Genomic DNA, 24759 nt, shown 5'->3' with positions numbered 1-24759 from the left:
ATTTGTTAAGCAAGTTAGACCAATTTCAATGGAGTGTTGTGGCCAAAAGCCAGATTGTTGGGGTATATACAAACAATTGTGCTCAGATCTTCCTGTTCCCTTTGTAGAAACCTGGCAAATATTTTTTAAATAATCAAGAACTCAATCCTTCCCATGCTTACAAAACTAATGGAAAATGTTTTTATTAGTGCTAATTTATATAAAATAAGGATAAGAAATCTGTTTTTAATCCTCTGCTTTCTGGTGTTATTACCATGGTCATGTTTCTGGTTATGACATTTTTATTATTGGGAAGCACCATGAATAGCATGCAGCCAGTAGAGATCACAGAAAAATACAAGCAATATAAAGCAATTTCTATTAATTATAATGGCAAGTGATCTGTAGTCATTCCTGATATTTTGTTGCCATTATTTTATGCTGAACAATCTGCAGCATGCACAGTCCCATGAGTGCTACAACCTCTAACATTTAATTCTGGATATGTCAGGTTTACAAATGTTATAGCCTTGTCAACTGTGCTAAATTCAGTTCTAACACCTTATGATGTTCTCACCCTCTGCCTGAGCACGATACTACCTATGAATCATGTATATCTGCAGGCCTTGACAAGATCTGCTTCTCTTCTGGAAACATGCCATTAAGCCATTTTTTGCAAAGGAAAGAAAAACATTGAGATCTGCCTTGTAGCCTGCAACTAGAGTTACTTGGTTTCTGTGTGGTTGTTTTAGAAGCATTTAAGACTTACTGGTTCTCGGTTAGATGAGCTAACATTTAATATACAAGACTCTTTACAAGCAAATCGCTTTGCAGGGACTACATGAAATTATCAATAATAATGTATTTAGGAAACTTTCCAATATCCCAGCAGACTAAAGAAGCATCTCAGAACTGTTACAAAACAATAGTGACAGAAAAATAGAAAGTTATAAGGACAAGTGATGAGTGAAAAATGTACAGAATCACAGCGAACTTCAACATTTGGCTAGTGGCAAAAATTCTTTGGAAATTGCAGCAAAAACTTGCCACGACTTGTTTTGTGCAAAAAATAAAAAGTGCTTTCACATCAACCAAAGGTATCTGAGCTGTCCCACTGTCTATATAAGGACATAAACATGTATTGGTGGGATAGTATCGGTTGGTGGTCAGATTTATTATTAGTTGTGCCTGTGTTAGTAAGCTAGTAGTAATATATAAACTATAGATGGTACTACAGCAATATAGTGTAGTAGTAGATATCATTACCAGTTGACCAGAGGTAATGTCAAAAATTGTATATATGTCGGCAGTGCACACTACTATTTAAAATCATAGAAGCTTACAAAGCCATGTACGGCGGTGCGTAAGATAGATATAATTAGTTGCAACAACAAAAAATTTTTAAAGGTCTTATTTTCCGCACACTGTAGATTACTTCATGTAATATATCAAAATTAATAAATCCTCAGAGAGCCCAAAAATGTATGATTTAATTTTTTGAGGTTTTTTAATTCCAAATACAAAAACAGTGAAAAATGCTATACAAATATCAATTTAATAAATACAATTAATTATACCACAATTCATGTATATATAAAACACCATATAAATCAAATCTTTGGGCTCTCTGAGGATTTATTAATTTTGATTAATATATTACATGAAGTAATCTACAATGTGCGGAAAATAAGATCTTTAAAAAATTTTTGTTGTTGCAAGTAATGTCAAAAATCACAGACATGTTTTTAAGAAACTGGCAATGTGGAATCCTTTTTTTATTAACTTGAAAAAGCATAGTAGCCTAGTAGATAGGAAGTTCTCTAACAATTCAGGACATGTGTATAACAATATACTGAGCAAAAATGCATGTGATTTTGCCATCCCAATTTTTATTGTTAGCCCCAAAGCAGAAACAAGGTGCTATAAAAAAATACACCCAGACATACAAAAATTACGTGCATGTGAGACATATGACCTCAATAGTTTTTTCATCTCCACCAGGCACAAATACAATTTAGAATAATTTCTAAGACATATGTTAAGCCCATACAATTAAGAGTTATGGGAGAAGTCCAAGTGCTAATTTCCCAATACCAATCTACCAGGGCAAACTTCTTCCACTTAACTTGGGAATGCCCTGTGATACATTACTACTGGTGTCTAAGGTAGTGGAATACCTTGAAGCAGGAGCAGTGGAGAAGCGACACAGACAGATAAGGATTTTTTTATATTTTTTTTTATATATTTATATATAAAAGTTCAAAAGAAAGCACTCACGGCCTTGACCATCAGGGGTATTTCAAAGTGTATTTATTCGTGCATGGTGCATCAACGCGTTTCGGCTCTAAAGGATGTCATCCTGACGACGGCTCCTTTAGAGCCGAAACGCGTTGATGCACCATGCACGAATAAATACACTTTGAAATACCCCTGATGGTCAAGGCCGTGAGTGCTTTCTTTTGAACTTTTATTGATTAATTGGTCAGCACCCGGCGAGAATTTCTTTGAATGGTGAGTGCCGTTTGATCTTTCATATATATATATATATATATATATATATATATATATATATATATATATATATATATATATATATATATATCTATCTATATCTATATATAAAAGACTCCAAAAATCCGCACACGCTATCAACTGTCGACTGAGTGTCGGGTGCTGTGCTGTAGTTGAACGTTGTACAAGACCTCTTATATATATATATATATATATATGTATATGTATATATATATATATATATATATATATATATATATATATATATATATATATATAATGCACTTAGAAAAGATTTCCTGTTGTTGCACTTTTTTACAATTATAGAAACGGTAACAATTGTCTAATTTTGTTCAAGGGGATTAAGCTGTCTACTATCTATAGTGGTGCCAGACTTGCCTTCACCACCTCAGACCAGGCGAAGTGCCATAGAGTAGATATGACTTGCTTCAAAAAAAGTTGAAATTTTATCCTTTCGCTTCCCTGGGCACAACTTCGGATTTTATCAATTTGAGCAGCCCAGGCGAAACTACGCGAAATGCGGCGAAGCCGTCCCTAGCGCAATTTCAGCCAATAGTGAATTTACCCCCTAGACTCCATTTTATACAAATTATCCAAATTTTTTAAAAACGATTCCCTTATAATTGATCTAAACTAAGATATAATTAATCCTTATTGGAAGCAAAACCTGCCTATTGGGTTTATATAATGTTTACATGATTTTCTAGTATACCTATGGTATGGAGATCCTAATTACGAAAAAATTGGTGATCCAGAAAACCTCAGGTCCCAAGTATTCTGGATAACCGGTCCCATACCTGTAGAAGTAGTATGCTATATCATTACACTTAAATTCCATAAACAGTTACGTTGGATGAGTGCCCAAATTGATGAATAGGGTATACCCACAAGTTTTAATAGATACACTCAGAGAGGACAATTCATGGCAAGCCTCCAGCCAGATTTCACACAACGTTTGATGTTTTGGTGAAAATGTCGGTAAACGTGTCCGCTTTATCACCCAGAGTTTATTTAATATTTCAATCCATTGTTTTACTGTAGATGCATGCAAACTCATCCACCAATTTTTTTGTTATAAAACAATAAACTGTAATAAGTACACACAAGAGCTAACATTCAGTGAAATCTGCAAGTTAGTGAATTAGCGTAGTTACGTCCCTTCACCAGAGCGCTACTTCGCCTGGCGTAAGGGTGCGAAGTAGCGCTAGAGTATGTCTACTTCGCTAGCGAATTTATGCCAGGGATCTTAAGTAAATCGGCGAAGTGGCAAAATTACGTCACGCTGGCGAATTTTCACTTCGCCCTTTAGTAAATTTGCCCCTACGGGAGACAGCCTGTCTATAATTCAGAGCTTTCTGGATAACGGGTTTCCCGATAATGGATTCCACACCTGTACTGTATGACACCAACTTTCCTATAATATACTGTTAACAAAATGTATACTTTAAATTAAAACCATTTGAAGAAAAAAGCTTGCAGGTGTCAGTTTCACTTCAATTGTGCCATCTGAACCAAATCATCCTATAAAATGTAAAAAATACTATTTATCTACCATGCTTCACACACCCTTGTTTTATTATGTAATCATAAGAAATGTTCATCAAGGCTTAATGAAAAGCTGATGAGAGCCTGAAACTTTACCTTGTGACCACAATAAAGACATATTATCCAGTTTGCATCATGAGTGTTGAAATTGTATAATATAATTCAACAAAAGTCCAATGTCACAAAATACCCATCAAATAAATGGCAATAAACTTGACTTACTTAGTGGCGCTTCTCCCATCTTCTTTGAATGCATGTGGGTTCCAGTTGCTTGGTAACAGACAGGTCCAAAGTTTTAAAGGCATTTGATAATAAAAAGTTAAGAGTTAAAGTAGGTATTGCACTTGGGAGTCAGTAGCAAGTAAACAATTTAAAGAAGAATTTCAATGGGTTTGTTGGTGCCACTCAATTTGCATCCTGTGGCTAGATTGCCACCTGGCCGGTATTTTACCGGCCCGGCCGGTAAAAATGATGGCTGATGCCAATGTTATTAATAGGGAAAAAAGTTAAATATATAGGAAGGCCGGTATTTTTTTCCAGAAAAGGTGGCAACCCTACTTGTGGCATGTATGCAAACTTGGAGCAGCCTTTACAAGGAGCATTCACTTGTGAAAGATGCAGGTGGGTTTTTCGCTTGGAATCAGAATTGCAGAAATCTAAGTGGGCAGCTTTCAAACATGGGGGTAATTAGGTTGCCACTGCAGAGACCAGTGGTGGTGGTGGGTAAATCGGATGGTTGAGGTAAATGAGGGAGACACGTTTGTCAAAGTTAAAAGAGGAAGAAGGGAACCAAAGGGTAGTGTGGCTAATCCACAGCAAGTTCAACGATAGCTTTACCATTTGGGTGAACGTGTTGGATTTCAGCCTGGTATGCTCAAGTGTGTATTTTCATAGAGAAATCGAGCGCAGTGACAGATGCAAGAAAAGTGAAATGGCAGCAGGCAGTACTGGTCAGCAACAATGTTTTTTTCAGTGAGCATCTGCCATATGTTGCATTAGTATTAAAGGGGACCCGTCACCCAAACAAAATTATCCAAATCCTATTTTATCATGTTAGTCATTTAAAATGAACTTTAATTACACTGTATAAATTATTTGAATATTGTTTCCATCAGTCTAGGAACTCATAATTATAGCAACAGGAAGTAGCCATTTTGTGGACACTGTTATTAAGGCAAGCCTTGTATCATCTCAGAATCTTATTTGTGCACCAGGGGACAGGGACCCAATGTCCATCCCCATGCACTGATTACACAATTAAATCGTTAAGAGAGCTGGGGGAATGTAGGGGGAGCGGTGACATCTAGGAAGTGCTAAATGGTAAGTGAAAGTAATTGCTTGCCCCGCCTCTATGACTAGACAGCTGATATTTTTAAAAGAGTTTACAGCAGCTATGAATGCTTTAATAAAAAAAAGAAATTGGATTTCATATTTAATTTAAGAAAGACTTTTATTTTATCTTATATTACAGATTTTTATGTCTGGGTGACAGGTCCACTTTAATATGCACCTAAATTATTTCTCTAAACAAAGGACTATAATGCTGTCCCTCTGTGCAAATCCCGAGGTGATTTACCATGTTGTGCAGTGTTATTTAAGTAGCCAGTTATAATTCTGCTTCATTCCCCCAGAACTATGAGAAAAATACAGGAATCTGGTCAGGAGTAAATATACTCTGCTGTCAGATTCACAACATTCTTTTACATTATTAAAAGCCTTAGTTAGCCACAAGTACATCACATAAATGCTATTATCCACCTGTGGCTAATCAAGGTTTTAATAATTTATTGATGGCAGTGTGGCACATGCATGCAACCCTGGTATCATGGACTATGCCAAGAGAGGTGTGCTGGTCAGATACACTATTTTAGCTTCCTGTTTCTCACTGCCTAACCAATACTTATTCAAAGAAGAGAAACATCTTTCTGCAGAGATGATAAATAACCATAATCTTTACATACACATACTTTTTTTAACATTAGTTTTGAAAATGATTTTATTTGGAATAATTGAACAAAAATAGGTTTCCTGAGTCTTGTGCTCATATAAACATCAGAAATAAATAGTTAAAGATGCTATATGCATTACCAAATTCAAAATATATTTGCTGCCACAAAAGACCTTGTGTTTACGAAAAATGAAAAGGCACCAGGCAAATGGGAAGGTTGTTTATTAAACAATATTAAGGTGGGCCTTGCTGTAATGTGAAAATTGACAATTTTGCAAGTAAAATTAATATGATATAAAATGCACAAACTAAAAATTAAAAATGACCAGGCATTTATGCATTTTAAAAACCGAAGATTACTGTACCTCCATGAAATCATTTAGAGACCACAAGCTGCCTTAGGTTGTAAAATGCAATCTTTGTTCCAACGATTAAGAGTACACCAATACATTTTATTTCCCATATATTTTAGCATACCCAAATTCAGGAAATGGTCAATCCCAGTACTTTTTTATTGAATTCCAATCCAGCCAAATTATTCTTGTTTAACCAAACCATACCTGAACCCTTAATATCATGTAAATGAAGTGTAAAATGTAACAATATTTTTCTCATACGGTGCAGTATTTGGAGGGTTGTTTCTGTATTATTATGGATAATAATGGATTTATTTGATACCTATATTAAACAAAGAACAGCAACTGGATCAAAGTAAACATGAACTCATTTTTGTATCAGCAGTGTACTTCGCTGCTACCAGTAGATGGATGCCTGCACAGAGCTCAGGATAGAGCTAGACATACAAATACAGGCAAAGATACTGTAGTGTTTACAAGTCATGGTTACTTGAAAGGAATTTGAAGAGAGTGTTCCTGCAGATGAACAAACTAGTATCTAATCATCAGAGTCCTCATCTTGCCGATTACGATTCTGTTAGGAGAAAAGGTAGAGTGGTACTGATTGCCTTAACACAAATGCAAACTAAAACAGCAAGCTGTAGTACTTAAAAAGCATAACACTATAACCAACTTAAAGGAGAATTCAACCGTTTACCAAAAAAAACCCTAAACCCCACCTCACGTGCAGATTCAGGCATCTGAGTTCACAGCACCCATCTTCCGGGTCTTCGTGTCTTCTTCAGACGCTTCTGCTATTTCCGTCCATTTCGGCACAGATGCAGTTGACGAAGACCGATAAATTGCTCCAACTCCGCATGCGCTGCTTCGCTGGTCTCCAACTCAGCTTACCGAAGACCCGGAAGGTGGCTGCGATGAACTCCGATGCCTGAATCTGCACCGAGGGGTAAGTATAAAGTTAGGGGCATTTCCCCGGGGGGCAGCTAGGCTGGGTGGGAAGGAGGGTCTACGTGGGTGGAGGTTAGGGCTTTTTTGGTAAACGGTTGAATTCTCCTTTAACACCTTTTATTGTAATAGTATTTATTTACATAAGATGACACATTCAGTTAAGTTCCCTATATGGTTTATGGCACATTAGACAATGGCCTGTGATAGTTAGTAGTGTGATGGATACAGAGATTCTAATTCTTTCAAATGTAAAAGTATTTTTGGGCATTTGTCACCTGCCTACAAGATGATTTCACAGATGTGGCAAAGCCCCCATCTGCCACTACCCTTAAAGTGGTAGTTTACCTATAAATTAACTCTTTGTATGTTATTGTCAGGGCCTGAAGGCTCCGGTTGGGATATATGGACCAAGGAGGAAGTAGCAGGCATCAAACACAATTCGAGGTATCCAAAGGGTTAAGAAGTTCAGCATAGTCAAGTCCAGGCAAGGGTCAGTTTAGGCAGCAAGAATTCAATTAAACAGGCCGAGGTCAGGATCAGAAATCAGAAGTAATAGTAAATAGCGCACCCAGGAACACACAAGGTAGAACCTATAATTGTTTACAAAGTTCCAACGTCTTTTAAAGGGGATTTGGCGGCAAAAATGGACATGCTGACATCATGCATCGACGTTGCACATTTTGATGCAGTGGTATCAAAATGCTTATCAAAGGCTTGATAAAGGGCCCAGTAGAGGCCCGAAACTGTGCCATTTTGTTTGTGAGCTGAATAAATGCTGATCACCTAATCAATTGCATCAGTTGTGCCGCAGGTCTATTGCTTTGTGGTATCAAAACGTTGTGAAGTGATGAACGCGACCTCTGGAAAAAAGCTTTTAGAAGGGTTAATAAAGGATAAGATACTGGACTTCATAGCAAATCATAATACTGTGAGTTTGTGCCAGCATGGTTTTATGCGTAATAGATCTTGCCAGACTAACTTAATTTCTTTTTATAAGAATGTAAGTAGAGACCTCGATTCTGGGATGGCAGTGGATGTGATTTACTTAGACTTTGCTAAAGCATTTGATACAGTGCCACACAAAAGGTTACTGGTTAAATTAAGGAATGTTGGCCTGGAACATAGTATTTGTACCTGGATAGAGAACTGGCTAAAAGATAGACTACAAAGAGTGGTGGTAAATGGAACATTTTCTAATTGGACCAGTGTTGTTAGTGGAGTACCGCAGGGCTCTGTACTAGGTCCCTTGCTTTTCAACTTGTTTAAAAGTTGAAATGCCCACCTGGAGGTGGGCATTGAAAGTACTGTTTCTATTTTTGCAGATGATACTAAATTGTGCAGAACTATAGGTTCCATGCAGGATGCTGCCACTTTGCAGAGTGATTTGTCTAAACTGGAAAACTGGGCAGCAAACTGGAAAATGAGGTTCAATGTTGATAAATGCAAGGTTATGCACTTTGGCAAAAATAATATAAATGCAAGTTATACACTAAATGGCAGTGTGTTGGGAGTTTCCTTTTTAGATAACACGTTGTCTAATTCTGGGCAGTGTCATTCTGTGGCTACTAAAGCAAATAAAGTTCTGTCTTACATAAAAAAGGGCATTAACTCAAGGGATGAAAACATAATTATGCCTCTTTATAGGTCCCTGGTAAGGCCTCATCTGGAGTATGCAGTGCAGTTTTGGACTCCAGTCCTTAAGAGGGATATAAATGAGCTGGAGAGAGTGCAGAGACATGCAACTAAATTGGTTAGAGGGACGGAAGACTTAAATTATGAGGGAAGACTATCAAGGTTGGGGTTGTTTTCTCTGGAAAAAAGGCGCTTGCGAGGGGACATGATTAGACATTACAAGTACATTAGAGGACATTATAGACAAATAGCAGGGGACCTTTTTACCCATAAAGTGGATCACCGTACCAGAGGCCACCCCTTTAGACTAGAAGAAAAGAACTTTCATTTGAAGCAACGTAGAGGGTTCTTCACAGTCAGGACAGTAAAGTTGTGGAATGCACTGCCGGGTGATGTTGTGATGGCTGATTCAGTTAATGCCTTTAAGAATGGCTTGGATGATTTTTTGGACAGACATAATATCAAAGGCTATTGTGATACTAAGCACTATAGTTAGTATTGGTATGGGTATATAGAATTTAATTAAAAGTAGGGAGGGGTGTGTGTATGGATGCTAGGTTTTCATTTGGAGGGGTTGAACTTGATGGACTTTGTCTTTTTTCAACCCAATTTAACTATGTAACTATGTAACTACTATGTAACTATCTTTCCGGAGGCTTAGACGAGGAGAGAAGCGCCACCGGCCATTACTTACAGTTATAGAATTTACTGTTCATAACAACCTCTCAAAATATCACTTTCTATATCATACTAAAGTTAATTTAAAAAAAATAACTTCTTTAATGTGTCTAAGATGAGCACAAATCTGTTGATTTTCAGTGAGTTACCTAAGAGTGTTAAATATTATAACTATATCTTGCAAAGCCATAGAATACCATACAGTAAATTGAACTATAACTGCAACACAAATACTTACAAGCTTGAGAAAGTCAATCAGTTTGTGAGCATCTTCTCCAGTTGAAAGATCTACAAAATCCTTTGGAAGTCGGTAACTTAAATAAGGGCTTGGCTGAACTGTGACTTCACGGTTTGTATATCGAAATGTTGGACAATCCTGAGAAAAGTTTATAGAAAAAAAATCATTATAAAAATGCATATAGTAGAACACATAGGGGATGTTAAATTAGCATTTCCAGGTTTTTGGTCACAGGGCTGAATACAAGTACAATACATCAGTACCTAATTCCATCCCTAATTTAAAGGGGACCCGTAACCCAAAAAAAAATATTCAAAATCCTATTTAATCACATTAGTGAAGCAAAAAATTACACTATACAAATTATTTGAATCTTGTTTCCTTCAGTCTGGGAATTCATAATTATAGCACACAGGCGGAAGCCATTTTGTGAACACTGTTATTAAGGAAAGCCTTGCATCATCTCAAAATCTTGTTTGTGCACCAGAATGGGGGACTGATGTCCATCCCCATGCCCTGACTACACAATTAAATGGTGAAGAGAATGGGGGAATGTGTGGAGAGCAGTGACATAGGAAGTGCTGAATGGAAAGTGAAAAGAATTGTGAGGGCAGGGTCAGGCAATATTTGATTGACAACTGAGATTTTTAAATGAGCTTACAACAGCTATGAATGTTTTAATAAAAAATAGAAATTGGATTTAATGTTTAATTTTTTTAATTAAACCTTGATAGGTAGGTGCTCAAGAGGATCCCAGTGTGTTGACCAATTACAAAAACAGAAGAAAAGATGCTGTACAGGGGAACTCACAATTAGTTTATATTTTACTTGATTAATTAAAATAAAAGGCAGAAAAGCAAAATATGAAGAGCTGCTGGCCTCTAGTGTATCCAGTCTGACAATATGTCAGTGTGGTTAGCTACAGATGCTGGTTGAAAAGAGTGTGTATAAGGGCTTGCACTTTTGCGGATTTGTTTTAAATGCTTACAAATTTGTACTCATAAATGAGGCCTTGTGTGAATTACTAATTATGCAAATAAGGAATAAAGTACAAGAAAATAAAAAATGTGTAGCTCAGAAACACAATCTCATTTCTAAATTCTAGGCTGTATAGTAAGAAATAATAAAACTAAGCTGCAGCAAAATTACTTTCTTTGCTCATTATAAGAACCGATAGCAAACCATAATAACCTAGTGAAGCAAAAGAGATTGTGGTGAGGGCGAGTCTTACAGAATAGCCAGTATAGTAGAGTGTTCCCTTTATATAGTTGGGAAACAGAACAGGAGAGATATGATAAGACGAACGATGTGAGAAATTAATTGGATTCTGTGATTTAATGTTAAAAATTAAATTACCAGTGTTTATGAGAGTTTATCTATGTGTTTTTGGTAGTAAATAGTAAAGTAAATTTGCTTACCTGATCCTCGTTTTCTACATCACCAGGTACATCACAGAGGTTCCTCCTTAATTCCTCCCAGGTAAACAGCAGAGAGTCTGTTACTTCTCCAAATGGATTAAAATCTATCAGCCATATCTTGCCCTTAAGGTAATAAAAGATGTGTCAAATGAGCAGACAATCTTGCAAGCCAAGTTTGCTTGCTCTTATGACTATACAATCGAGAATTAGAAGGTTTCTGAATTTACAGCCATTACACATTGATGTACGGAGATGTCTGTACTCAAAGAAATACCTTGAAATGCTTCGCTGGGCTTGGCCAGAGTAGGAGAGCAGAGGACAGATAAAAAACTGAAAGTTGCAAACATCCGTCTGCCTTAAACATGTACCATGTTTTAATAAGGTACAATAAAAAAGTTGTTTTTTAAGAATGTGATTTAAAACAGTAAAATACATAAAGATGCCGGTGAACCCTGGAACACTGTCACCACTTTAACTGGTGATATTATCAAGATCCCCTGCAGCAGACTTGACCACATGGGTCATTTTGATGGCAGTGCCAGAAGGAATGCCAACTGGGCAAAGAATTTTCAGAGCAATTATGTCTAATGTTCATCAAAATGCATGTGTAATTACTTTGACTGCCTCTGGAATTATGAGACATACAGTAGAACACCCATGTTACGTTTTTCAGGGGACCAGGAAAAAATGATGCAAGTTACATGTGTTAAAGTAACTTAAAAGGATATTAGCAAAAGAGCCAGTTTTACTTTGAGATACAATATTTACTCTGTTAATAACAAGGATTAAGCATTGCAGTGTTAATATTACACTATGGGGGGCATGTGCAAGGCCTCTCTGTCAGTCACATACACAACCTAAAGCAATAAGTGATTGGTGCAGGACTGTATAAGGGGCAGACTAATTGGAATTGACCATTTCCAGGCAGATCCATGGCAAAATATACATCTGGTTAGTATTTTAAACCTCTTTATTTCACAAATAAGAACATTCATACAGGAAAAAAGCAATTTTTAGGAACATCAGGAAAAAATTTTGATGTCAAATCTGGGAAAACATTACTTAAAATCAGGGAAATGTACCCCTTGAAATGCAATATAAATTGGTAGGACCACAAATGAAAAATTAGGGAAAAAATAAAATAAAATCAGGGTTCTTAAAATCGAGGTTTCACTGTAACTGCATTGGGGGTAAAACATGGCAAATGCATCTGAAACTGCACTCTGCATACTGTACTTATAAATGGCCCCTACTGTCTCACTGGCCAGTCCCAAGACAATGTGGCCTAGTAGTTGAAGAGGTCTTGCATGTCATTTATGAAGGCGTGGCTGGCCAAATGATGTGAACACAATCACTATAAGGATACATGCAAAACACTTTTGGTCTTTTGCTTGAACTGGCCTTCCTTGTGTTTTTTGCTCACAACAAACGTGTTGGCACAAACTGAAAAATCACACTCAGATTTGTTTGTTTACTTACAAATATCATGGCTTACACAATGTTTTGAGTCACCAGGACCCTATCTCAAGTGTAAATTGACAGAGGTTTTTTTGAGTGTGTTCTGTTCTGTTTTGTTTTCTATAAAGGAACCTGGTTTTGAGTTTAATTGACAAGTCTACAGTTATTCTTTTGGGACTCTCACTTTACAATTTCAGAGGTGTAGTAACACTGGCACCAGAGGCTCCGAGCCACATGTCCAAAGCTAAACCTACCATGAAGCACAGTGAAAACCAAATGCTATTTTCATTTCAACTTAAAAAAAAAAAAAAAAAATCAGCCTTTTTCATAAAGAGCAAAAATGTACTCTCAGTCCTAATGATGCAGGCCCCACCTTGCCCTGTCACAGCACTAAAAAGGTAACAATGGGGAGCAGCAGGACAGCTACCTATGACAAAATTGTAAAACAAGCCATTTAAGCCATTATTGTAATAAAAGTGAGGATATCTAGTCATATTGTTACAAAAAAAAACAGGAAGGCTGATAAAGTGTTTTTAATGAATAAAAGTAACACTTTCTAGAAATGTCATATTTCTAAAAGTGCATCAAATCATATGTGCTACGCAATATGTTGACGCTATATAAATACATGTTAATAATAATAATAATAATAATAATATGTATATGTGCAAAGGCACACAGGACATTGTCTTTGCTTATGCGATCAGCCATCTAAATTGTGTGAAAATAATTTTTACAGAAAGAAACATAATAATTAAAAATACCAACTTGTACTCACTTGGCTGTCTTTGTATATGTCAAAAACAACTAAAAAGAGAAGAATAAAATAACTGATTAAAATCTACTTCCAATGCACATTATAATGTCAGCTTCTCAAAATGACAGCTGTTTTCCAGCATCTTGTATTAATAAACAGTAGCTTATAAACAAGTACACAGAATAGAATAAAAACAAATAGCTTTAGCCGTTTCCTAACTTACACTTATCTAGAAAATACTTAATACTAAAATCCCTAAATTTAGTATTTATTCCTTCTGTATAAAATTGCCATCAAACATAATGTTATATGAGATATGAATAGTTATGGACTACTATAGGTGCCTTAGAGCTACGCTACAACAAGATGCTGCAATTAGAAGCATAAAGTTTAGTCTCTTCACTTTGGTTACACCTTTATGTAGTGATTGGCTGGAAAAAATACCAATTGAATATGATTTTTATGCTTAATAATACACTTTATGTTTAGATCTCTTTAAAGCAAATGTCTGGTTTAAATGGCAATTAAATAGTATAGACTTTCATGTGCTGTTTTTAGTTATGGATAAGTATTAGCTCGACATCGTTACTGTTAGCTTATGGAGATATCTGTTAATGAAGCAGCCCATGGGTGGCATATTAGGTGAAACATGACTGATCGATGACTAAATCAAAAAAGTGCAGAGCGAAAGCAGAGGGTAGATTTACATTGTATACTTATTGCAAAATGCTATATAAAACTGTTTTATGCATATGTGTCTTGATTAATCATACTCTGTGCAGAGTGACCTGCTGTAAATATAGCAACATGGTGAGAATATGTGAAGTTAAACTTGGTGGATGTCATAAATCATCAAACAGAAAATTAGTTTTGTCTGTCATAAAACCTATGCTTGATAGCTGGTGCAGAATGCACTGATTTCAGAACTGCGATGTAAAATGAATTTAAATAATTAACTAAATGGTCTTGTACCAACATCATTTATCTATGTACAGTATATTGTGAGTCACATCCTAAGCCCAGAAACATCACAGCACATGCTCTGGGCTACTTTTAGCCTTTAGATGATGGTGAGCTACTGGGGGCATCTTCTAGCCTTATTTGTTAATCTTTAGTTCTTCTTCTCTTTAGTTATCTTTCTATTGCTAACCACCAATACGTCTGGTAAAGCAACCTTTCTCGCCCCACAGACAGACAGGCAAAATATATTCTCAAAGTATAGTAAAATTGTTGGAGCCATTAAGTGTGACTTGCAGTTCTTCCAATTGATGCAACTGTGAACCACAATTTGTAGCAAGAATTTAATTGCCACGACAGGCATGGGACCTGTTATCCAGAAAGCTTGGGACCTCGAGATAAGAGATCTATTCATAATTTGGATCTTCATACCTTAAGTCTACTAGAAAATTATGTAAACATTAAATAAAGCCAATAAGCTGGTATTGCTTCCAATAAGGATTAATTATATCTTAATTTAGATCAAACACAAGATACTGTTTTATTATTACAGCGAAAAGGGAAAACATTTGGATAAAATGTAGTCTATGGGCCAAAGCCTTTCTGTAATGAAGAGATTTCTGGATAACGGGTTTCCTTCAACAGATCCCATACCTGTACTAAAAGCCATGTTGACATTGTCCTATCCAGCTCTATTTCTACTTATCTAATGATGCACTGTTTTCTATTATAAACTAAAGTATTTGTGACTGGTATCTAATAAATATGGTTATGCCTATGAAGGTGGAAAACTGGAATGAAGATCATTTTGCATCTAAGTTTGCCTGTTAAAACTCTACGCATTAATACAGACAAAATAAAAAGTTTGGGATATAATTTTACTTTTCATGCCTGAAATCTTCAAATGAGCTTTTATGTGAGCAACTCATAGAGGAATAAATTAGAGATGAGCAGCCTTGGATCCTCATTGATCCAAGCTAGTATTCATTCAGCAAGCACTGCAGATATACAAGAATCAGAAAAGGGAAGTCCCTGACTATTAAAATACTCTTACTTTTGGACAAGCGCACAGTCCTATATTTAGAAGCATACCTATGTCTAATGTTTTGACTATTATAAATTTGTTGAACAGCATGATGCACAGGCAGGTCTCCTAACCATATATGCTTTGCTATAATGGGAAGATATGAAAATACAGCCGGCAGAATGGCTACTGCAGCCTTTGATAACTTACTAAGAAGGCATAAATAGCTTGTTTTGAAAAATTTCATCAGCCTGTAATTAAGAAAATGGCCATGAGATTTCTGCACTGTGGGATGTTTGCAGTTGCATTTTAACTGTCTTCTTATAGTTAATAGCTTGTATTATTACAAATATTTACTAGTGAAAGAGAAAATATATTTATTATCTACTTACTACTGACGTGTTCAGCATCTAATGGACTATGTCATACTTTTAAAGTAAAAGAGACTTGGATGGATTCTGTTCTCAAGCTAGCCTTGGTCACTAGTACCCTGGCCTTGAGGCAGAACCACCTTTTTGGCTGTAAGAGTAGTTCTTTGTTTTTCTGTGCTGTAGAGCGATATCTCTATGCTCTTCCACTGGTAACTCCCTTTTTACAAGTCTATAACAACCCTGGTTCTGACTTTTTGAGCTCAGAATCCACAAAGCTCATGTCAAATAAAACTTCATTTATCTAAATCAGAATGCCAAATACTGGTTATAACAACTATGGTAACTATGACTGCATTCACCTGTGAACCCGCAGATTTTTTTGTGACTCACTTGGGTTTCCTCTCCCTCAACAGCAGGAAAGGAAAAACCACACCATGATCTGAAAGCTGATTGGTCTAGCTCTGTTAGGACAATGGTACATGGGACGTTTTGTTGGCAGGCGATGCCTTGGCTACTGCCGATGATAAAATGTCCCTTGAGCAGAAATGTGTCTATCTTGTGTCTTTCTCTTTAAAATGTACAGTTTAATATTGTCATTAAAGCAAAGCACAATGAACAGAACTCTCATAAATAAAGGCTTCATAAAATACTTACAATCCTCATCTGGAAAATTATACTGAATATGTTCTTGAAAGAAATATTGTATTGATTTACGGATTTCTTCTTTTTGTTTACTAATGTGATCATAATATTGTGTATAGTCCCTCTGAGAAATGCCTGAAAAGATAAGTTTTGAAACAAATATATAACATGTAAGAGGAAAAGCAGTTATATTATACTTTTAGGGGTTGATAAGCAATATGCACAAAATAAAGTAATATTTGTTTCAACATACCATAGCCACAAGGAAATAGCTTTTCTTGTTTTGCCATTTTTTGCACTACAACCAGATAAACTACATAGTACATTTAAAGGCAAAGGGAATCAATTATATAGTACTTTTTACTTATAGCAAGTGACTTATCCAGGGTCACATGGAGTTGCCACAAGGAATCAAAACCAGGGCTTCTATCATGAGATCCCATGGCAAAGGCTGAACACTTAAAAAAGTTCTTCCCTTTTTTTACTACTATCTTTCTGTTTAGGCCCTATTCTATTCATATTCCAGTCTCTAATTCAAACCACTACCTGGTTTCTATGGTCATTTGGACCCTAGAAACCTGATAGCTGCTGAAATTTCAAACTGGAGAGCTGCTTTTTACAAAATAACTAAATAAATAAAAAAAGGATCAAGTACAGGTATGGGATCAGTTATCCAGAAACCCATTATCCGGAAAGCTCCAAATTATGGAAAGGCTGTCTCCCATAGACTCCATTTCATTTAAATAATCCAATTTCTTAAACTCTACATGAACATGAATCTGGCTAGCTATGCAGTATTTCTAGCTACTGAAAAATGATCCAGGCCTTTAAATTTTTCACAGAAACCAGCTGGAATTTTGTTATGAGTGTCAAAGACACCCACATGGTCAGTGTGCATTGGGTAGCTAAGCTTGCGGTCACTGGAAATCATCAAGTAGAAAATGCAAATTGTCTGTCATAGAATAATAATGTGACTCTGAATTCATTACTAACCAGCCATGTATTTTGACATTTATATTCTATATATTCTGTTTATTGTGAATCAGTCTCTAAGCTCAGGTAACTAACAGGATCAAAGAGCATGTGCAGTAAATCATCAGAAAAGAAGATGGGGGGGCTACTGGGGGCATCTTCAGAGGCACAGATCTACCCTGCTAAAGGACTGTGGTTGCCTTGGGCTAGTACAAAACCCCAATACATCATATGCAGAATTTCTACCTAACCTCTTTGCTGCACATTAGTTCTCCTTTAAGATAAAATGAGAAAGTAGCATGTATAAACTGTAAATTGTGGCATTACATTATTAAGCCACATTATTAAGGAAAATAGCATTTATAAACTGTAAATTGTGGCATTACATTATTAAGCCACATTATTAAGGAAAATTGCCAAAAACTTGTTTGGTTTTATCAGAACATTGTGAAATACTCGTATTTACTCATCTAGAAAAGTCACACTGTTTTGGATATTATGTTTTCTGCTAACCCTCTTATAGCGAAAATGTTAGAAAAAAAAACTACATGCACAGTTTTCTACAACCATATGCAGCAATGTAAGCCATTATATAAACACAAATATGCTTTCTGAGGCTACAATAGTTGTTTACATAGAAATAAATCTGTGATACCACAGATTTATTATATTATAAATCTGTGGTATATTATAATTTCTTGCAGGTTCATATGTCTGTCCTAAACATCCAAAAGATGGGTTATAGTAAATAGGTCATTGTAAAAAGCCTTGTATTTATAATTGGAGCATGTGATGTTCAGCCTTATTGCTTTGTGTGTTCAAGGTATACACACACACACCACATGATTCTTTATGACTGTATTTACATTTTATAATCTTAGTACCGGTATAATGTAAACAATGTTATATAACTGTATATGCCATCATTAAAGAGAACAGATTAAAAAGAAATTAAAACTAATAAAAAGAAATTAAAAAGAAATCCAAAAGAAAAAAAAACAAACAAACATACCTATAAGTTTGTTTTCTCTAACAAAACATCTGAATTCTGCTCCCGGTATCAGTTCACACCACTTTCTTAGGACAAGCTGTAATTGAGGGGAAGCAAAAAGAAACAACAACAAACACTGCATTACTAACAATAAACATTTTTTAAGACATTATTTTGTTATTGTAACAATAATTTGATACACATTGAGAGAGCAACTGTAATACAGTTGCTTTGGCAAACAATCCAATGATTCCTCTGCACAATCTTCAAATAATATATTTCTACAAGATAAGCCTGTGTGCCCAATATTTTAAGATGCATTCAGATACATTGGAAAATGTATCTGAGATTAGCATACAAACAACAAAAACAAGAGCAACATGGTTAACAATAGTTGTATTAATAATTGTTACCCAAAAACAATATATATATTGTTTTCATTTAATGTATTCTATGACAGAGCATATCTGTCATCTTCTAAATTACCTGTGCCTTTTCTCCTTTTTTAACTTGAATGGCTGACCCATGGCTACACGGCAGCATGTAGCAGTAACACTACTACTACTGTGTTCTTTTTGAAGCAAACACAAAACTTCTACCAATGCAGACAGTATATTATATATGAATTACTTTAATTTTTCGGTGTTGCTGGTCCTTTAACGACTATACAAAGATTACAAAGTAATGTTAAATTTGAAATGTTGCTAACTACATGCCTATAAAACACTTAAGGCATGCGCACAAATATTTGACATATGAAATGGTGTACAGTAGGCATGGAAAAATATACTAGGAATCCAGGTTAGGAAGGTTCTGGAAGCCAGCACAGCTCGTCAATTTTGCCTGGGTGCAAAAAGCCGAAAAAGTAAAAATATAACAACGGATGAGACTTACACTCACAGGTCTTAAAAGAAATTTTCAAGTGTTTATTGGATCAAAAAATCAACTATGTTTTTTTTTGATCCAAAACAGTGTTTTTTTTAACCAAATAAAACTTGAAAATTTCTTTTAAGACCTGAGTGCAAGCTTCATCCGTTGTTTTATATATATATACACATATATATATATACACATATATACACATATACATACATATATATATATACACACATATATATACATATACATATATATATATATATACATACATACATACATATATATATACACATACATACATATATATATATATACACATACATATATATATACACATACATACATATATATATATACACATACATACATATATATATATACACATACATACATATATATATATATACACATACATACATATATATATATATACACATACATACATACATACATATATATATACACATACATACATACATATATATATACACATACATACATACATATATATATATACACATACATACATATATATATATATATACACATACATACATATATATATATACACATACATACATATATATATATACACATACATATATATATATATATATATATATATATATATATATATATATATATATATATATATATATATATATATATATATATACTTATATACGCTGCATTTTAAAACAGGGTCCCAAGGAGCCGTGTAACCAATATATAAAAAACGTAGGTGTTAATTAAAATAATGGACCAACATGTTTGGTAGACAGTAGTAGGTCTGGGATATATTTAGGCAGCATAAATATACTTTAATGGTGCAGTTTGACAGAACTGCTGTGATTTGTAGATGTAATAATAAGGAATAAGTAGCCCAAATACCTTGATATACGGTAAACACGGAACCATGGGTATACATAGAGATGAATAGGTCCTTATTTATATGAATTTTATATGGCTTGGGAGGTGATGCTATTAATCTAGTTACCTTGCACCATCAAATGCTGCCACACATGGCCTTTTAACCCTTAACAATTTTTCTGTCTGGAGCTCTATTACACGGACGTCCTTGACAACCCTGTTTTGTGATTTGTTATTTGCACAATTTTGATACATCTCAAACGGTTTAGATGGTTCACTACTCTTAATGTTTTTAATGTGGTTAAACTTTTTACAATTTTTATACAATAGCTTTTAACATGCACTTGGATTTTTTGATAATGAATATTGTAACACTGTCATGAATATTTAATTAACACTGTTCACTGATTGGTTGATGTTTGTATTTATGGATCACGTGATGACTTCTGTGTACATCCTGACGACGGTTCAGAGAGAACCGAAACGCGTTGATGTGGGGTAGATTGTAATACTCCAATAAAAGGCTTTTTTCACAATACCCGTGAGTGCTCTTAAATACTCTATATACTTTCCTTTGAAGAAGCACCCGGAAACTGATTAATCGACGGTGAGTGCCGGTTTAACAATATGACTATATATATATATATATATATATATAAAGCTAGCACTCACAGGTCTTGTGAAAAGTTTACAAGTGTTTATTCAATCAAAAAAACGACTAACGTTTTGACCTGTGAGTGCTAGCTTTATCCTTCGTTATACATCTACTGTTTTGGCTTTTTGCACCCAGGCAAATTTTACCACTTTTATATATATAATACATACTTCATATTTTATGTTGGGATCTGGAGAATCATCTGCACAGTAAATAAACCTGGAAGAAAAAGGGAATAAAACCACTTTTTTGAGAGAGAATTGACATGCTAACCAACAATTCATATACACAGTTCATCATTCACATCAGCCCTTGCTCCACTGTAATTTATTATCTAAATGCTCAAGCACAGTCGTCCAACACATGGGTCAATTTCATGTGAAGCCAAATACCAGGGGAAATGCATGCAGTAGAATACCCAACCACCTTGTATATAGTACCCAATCAAAATTTAACAAGACACGTATACCCACACCTGTAATTTTTTTCATTTTCTATTATTGTCTTGTTTAGTCTGCTCTATTAATGTACTGTGTGAATGTGCAGAGCTAAAATTACAAGCAATACTATATAAAGAAAAACATACATATATACAGTTAATACCCAGAGTCAGAAAACCATTACATATGGTAATGGACATAATTTATAGCTAGATATCTGTATATTGCTTATAAATGCATGCATCATTTCTCTTGACTAAGGGCATAGAAACTCATTTAGAGATTGCATTGATTTAATTTTACAAATGTTTTGAATAATTTAGTTTCCCAGTGATATATTGTTTATTGAATCTTAACAGTTTGTTGCCCTGCTGGGATACCAAATATTCAATCATAATTCAAGTGTGTGTTAGCTTTATATGCTGACAAAGAAAACACTGCTGCTCCTATATCCAAGTACTGGTTTTTTTTTCAGCAGAACCCACAGTTTATAAAAAAAAACATTTGCAAGGTCTTAGGCCTGAAATTGAATATCGTACACCTATATTAAAAAGTTTGATCACTTAAACACTTTCATTTTAGACTTTAAGAATATAGACAAAATATTTTTTATGTCTAAATATTGTTTTACACAATGACATTTCATATATCATAACATCATATGTAAATAAAATAATACAAACATCTTAAGTAGCTAATTTTTTCCTTTGTTTTTATGCATTCTTTGCTAAAACTTTGGAGTATGGCTTTCTTTTGGTACTGCTAGTTCATATTCCATGTTGTTGGTGACTTTTTATTATTTGAGTAATACTTGGCATTTCTTGTTTTTTCCAGTTTCTGGCGATTAGGAGTATGCTAGTATTTAGGACTTGAAAGGCAAGTATTTCCAATGCTTTTGTAGGTAACTTTTTATATGAATTTAGCAGCACTGCTTCTGGAGTCATCTCAATCTTATTTGGTGTAACTGTAGCAATTAATATGAAAGCGGAGATCCACCAAATATGTAGCATGTCCCCAACATCCATGCCACATCTTCAGCAGGAATTTGGGGCGCCTGGGTACATTTTTTTTTATATTTTTGAGAGAGGTAGACACCAACTGTATAGTATTTTATAGTAGTTTTCCTGCTGTGATATGCAGTGGATTGATTTATGAGTCCTGTGAATTGCTGTTTGTCATTCTGTTATATTAAAAGTCTTCCTTCATCTTAGTTCCCACTGAAGAGATTTTCAAAGTATCTCCAGGATCCAATAATATAAATTTTAATAAACATGCTAAACTGAAATGTAGCTGTAGATGCCCTACAGTCCTTGTGATCCTATTAATGGATTAACTAGGAGCAACCCATCTTACTATAGATCTGATGACAAAATAAGATTAATCATCAGTATCCTCAGAACACAGAATGTATAAGTAACAACTGCACAGGAGAAATTGATGACACAAAAATAATCAACTAAAATCTATTTCTCACGGATGCCCAAATGACATGCAGACTTTTAATCTGATTTAATTATCTATATTGTTTTGGAATGGAATGTTTGCAAGTGCAGTAAATTCATATTCACTAGATGTATTGACAACATGCTGGGATATGTACTCAGAGACCATGGTTGTTAAGGCCCTGCCCTTTTAACTTATTTAATTACACTGCAGTGTCAATGCAAGAAAAACACCAGGATGCTACTGGAATCTGTAATTTTGCAATGTCATGAGAACTGAATTGTGTAAGACGTGCCAGGAGGCGACTCTGGATGAGGCTGAGGGGGGCGCAGGCGTGTTCGGCGCTGAAGACACACCAGCGTCCGTTCACTGTTGTTTACGCTGAGTGTCATGACATCATCTTTCGGCACAAAGTTTGAAATTTTGGCACCAAATTCCTTTTAAAAAGCCAAGTCTCCATTTTGAAAGTGCCCAGGCTAGCTTCTGTTTACAGACCCTGCTGAAGCTTTATATTCTATTGGAAATTCTGTTTTTTTACTTTGATTCCTGCCGTTTGCCTACGTTTTGCCTACTCCTTATTGGTACCTCATTAAGGTATGTATCTACTTTCAGAAATATTGCATTTTTATTCTTCCAAATGGGACACGTGACCTAGTGACTGCTGTTGAAAAACAATAACTCTCAGAGCAAATATAATGAGAGCCAATGCCTGGTGTGCCTATATTTCTATAATCTGTCAGGCAATGCATTAGATAAACTAGACACTGTGGGTAGGATATAGGCTTATAACACAAAAAGGCCAATCTTTAGCAAACACCCCATGAATATATGTTGTGCCACTTCCAGGTCCTCTTGCAGTGGGGTTTTGGAAGTAATAGATAAGCATGCATAATAAAGGGTAAGCATTTAATATCTCCCCAATTAGTATCCCTAAACACTGGCAGTTCTTCAGTTTTTAACTGTTTTAGAGTCTGGTTGTTCTTACTCTGCCACTCTAGACAGCAGCCAGAAGTTATGTGTGTGGTTGAGGAGGTCCTTCGGCAGACAGTACATAGCTGATGGTTGGTAGATAGTTTACAAACTAATTTGACAGAGTCAGAATATCTGGCCGTTGGTATCTGTCATAGTGGGACATAGAGTAAACTAGTTTCCTCTAACAGTCGAAAAACATACAAGTTTACTGGCTTCTGATGAAACGGACACTGGTATGAGTTTGATAGGGGCCTTAGATAGTAAGCTCTACTGGGCAGGGAGCCATGTGACTGCACAAACTTGTTGGTTCTATAAAAATAAAATATAGTAAATAACTGCTAATGAGGCATGCATTTCATTCTCACTTTGAGGGCAGGACTACACGGCCGATTTTGCCGCGATCCGACGCACTGCGCAAAATCTCAGGCGTCACGTCGGATGCGACAGAAACAAGGTAAGTAATGGCAGTGTCGGATTGTGTCGTTGATGTGACGCGACTGTTGGATGCAGACGCTGCGTCTGCATCCGACAGTCGTGTCGCGGCGGAATCGGCCGTGTAGTCCTGCCCTGAAGTAGAGCTATATCTTCTACAACTCTGTGGAGGACTACTTATTTTTATAAAATATATATATATATATATATATATATATATATATATATATATATATATATATATATATATATATATATATATATATATATATATATATATAAATAAATAAATGAATATAGGGATGAATGGGTGCACACCAGGAACATTTAGAACAAGATTTCTTTAAAAAGTAAACAAACTTTATTGAAATACTTAAAAACAGGCCAACGTTTCGGTGTCCTTCTCAGACCATTATCAAGAGAAGGAGACCGAAACGTTGGCCTGTTTTTAAGTATTTCAATAAAGTATGTTTAATTTTTAGAGAAATCTTGTTCTAAACGTTCCTGGTGTGCACCCATTCATCCCTATATTTATATACTCTATTACGGGTAGCACCTGGGTCATTTATCCTGTTTGGAGTGTGGGGAAAACACAAGCGATACAAGATGAGCTCAGCAACTG

At 35.3% G+C, this 24759-nt stretch overlaps 1 protein-coding gene across 1 annotated transcript in view; it reads right to left on the bottom strand.

Moving 5' to 3' along the window:
* Positions 1 to 6209: 6209 nt before the first annotated feature.
* The window catches only part of cdc123.S (cell division cycle 123 S homeolog), a 32896-nt gene continuing 14346 nt past the window's right edge, over positions 6210 to 24759 (bottom strand). Inside the window, 7 exon segments of the mRNA NM_001094409.1 lie at positions 6210 to 6934; positions 9857 to 9994; positions 11275 to 11397; positions 13511 to 13539; positions 16496 to 16618; positions 18468 to 18543; positions 21021 to 21069. Coding sequence (NP_001087878.1) covers positions 6899 to 6934; positions 9857 to 9994; positions 11275 to 11397; positions 13511 to 13539; positions 16496 to 16618; positions 18468 to 18543; positions 21021 to 21069 — 574 coding nt within the window. The 3' untranslated portion in view covers positions 6210 to 6898.

Source organism: Xenopus laevis, chromosome 3S, assembly GCF_017654675.1.
Source record: "Xenopus laevis strain J_2021 chromosome 3S, Xenopus_laevis_v10.1, whole genome shotgun sequence".
NCBI lineage: Eukaryota > Metazoa > Chordata > Amphibia > Anura > Pipidae > Xenopus > Xenopus laevis.
The sequence above is the reverse complement of the archived record's forward strand: the minus strand, read 5'-3'. Positions and strand labels throughout refer to the sequence as shown.